The 1,646-nt window shown below is 42.4% G+C and overlaps 1 protein-coding gene across 2 annotated transcripts in view; it reads left to right on the top strand.

The window, feature by feature from the left end:
* Positions 1–286: 286 nt before the first annotated feature.
* The window catches only part of LOC122266047 (sulfotransferase 1C4), a 4,258-nt gene continuing 2,898 nt past the window's right edge, over positions 287–1,646 (top strand). The window contains exons 1-3 of one of the 2 annotated variants that reach the window (XM_043035624.2): positions 287–386; positions 1,115–1,290; positions 1,409–1,554. In XM_043035624.2, the coding sequence (XP_042891558.2) occupies positions 1,123–1,290; positions 1,409–1,554 (314 nt within the window). In that variant the 5' untranslated portion in view covers positions 287–386; positions 1,115–1,122. Of the gene's footprint in view, positions 396–1,114; positions 1,291–1,408; positions 1,555–1,646 lie in introns of both variants that reach the window. The other variant, XM_043035625.2, reaches the window with a different exon arrangement.

Below are 1,646 nucleotides of genomic sequence, written 5' to 3'. Positions count from 1 at the left end.
GAGAGAGAGAGAATGAGAGAGAGAGAGAGAGTATGTGGCTATGTATGTGAATAATCATATATCCAGTATGCATTCTAATACACTGCTAAAGTTAAAGAACCTTACCACAACTTTCCTTTTGAATGGATCAAGAACTCAACCTCAGAGAGAATTACGAAAGCAAAACGGAACCATTTATATTCCTCACCGAACACAGATAAAAAAAACAAAACAATATCTATCTATAAAAAAAAAAAACATTGAATCACAGGTCATGTTGCCACGATGCACGATAATACGATTGTCAGTGGCCTTGACGGTGCATTGTGATAGGCGGTACTGTGCCCTCACTACAGTCACAGTCGAGACTCGGATCCACTCACTCTGAAAGGCGAGGCTGACAGTCGGTAGGAAAAGTACGTTTTTCATCACTAACTTCAGCAGTGTTTAAAGCTCACGAAAAGGAGGGAGTTATCTTAAGAAAACTGTTACAATAACAAGACGAAGTAGAATGTTTCCAACTGTTGTAGTATCTCGCTGAAGCCGTGGTTAGATTGGCACCCAATATATACCGATCGAATGCTTTCCTTGGCGTGAATCATATGCTCCGTGCATGGAAGGATGGGTCGATAACTCTAAGGCATGATATAAACTGTTCACATCTAAAAAAAATGATCTTTATTATTGAAAAAAAAATGCATGTAAACACCACTTAGGGAAAGTCTAGAGTGGTTCTTCCTTCTCAAGGATCTGCTACAGAATCTCTTGCTCCTTATACTTTAGTCTGGAGACTGATTTACCTAACTGGAAATTGCATGTTTAGAAGAGTACTTTTTATTGTACATAAATAGCAGACTTTTACTTCAAAGCTATGATTGCCTGTTCGACTACCCTTTCTCGGCTATGTAAGGCATCTTCGTAGCAGCCCTGCCTTTCTCGTTCGGATGCCCCTCGGTTGGGCCTCGTCTGGCATGACACTATTAACACATGACAGAATCCGTTTTACATATCACATATCATAACCAATCGACACCAGTGACTATATCACGTATGCTCCCAGTTTATCTTATCTCCTGAACATCAAGATCGTTTCCACGTCGTTTTTTTATCGCCGTATTTCTATTCCTTTTTTCAGGTGAAGAAATGAAGTTCCTGAGCGGACACGAGGCGGTGGCGCTGGAAGGCGAAGAGTGGGAACGCCAGAAGAGGGACTGGTTGGGCTACACCGACGGCTTGGTCCGCTTCTCCCCTGGAGGATGGGTCTTCCCGACAGCATTCACCAAGCATGCTGATAAATACTACAACTTTGAGGTACTGCACTACTTATACCGGAGGCCTTTTTGATCAAATCGGCATTAATATTTATCGTATTTAGATTCCCTTAAAGTTGAGATTGTAATGTTACGTCGAAGCAATCTGTTCCCTCCAGTTTAGGCCTACCGATGTGCTGGTGCACACTTGGGCCAAGTGTGGGACAACATGGACCCAGGAGATCGTCTGGACAATGAGGAACAATCCCGATCTGAACAATCCAATGGCTGACATAACCGTGAACGCGCGGGCGCCGTTCTTGGAGTAGGTATTAGACTCAAAGTGAAATGTGTATAGATATATATAAAGACACACACACACACATACGCACATACACATAAACACAAACACAAACA

The sequence above is a fragment of the Penaeus japonicus genome, unplaced genomic scaffold (genome assembly GCF_977035675.1).
Source record: "Penaeus japonicus unplaced genomic scaffold, GWHDUDI00000001_assembly GWHDUDI00000020, whole genome shotgun sequence".
NCBI lineage: Eukaryota > Metazoa > Arthropoda > Malacostraca > Decapoda > Penaeidae > Penaeus > Penaeus japonicus.
This window is presented reverse-complemented; position numbering and strand designations above follow the sequence as displayed.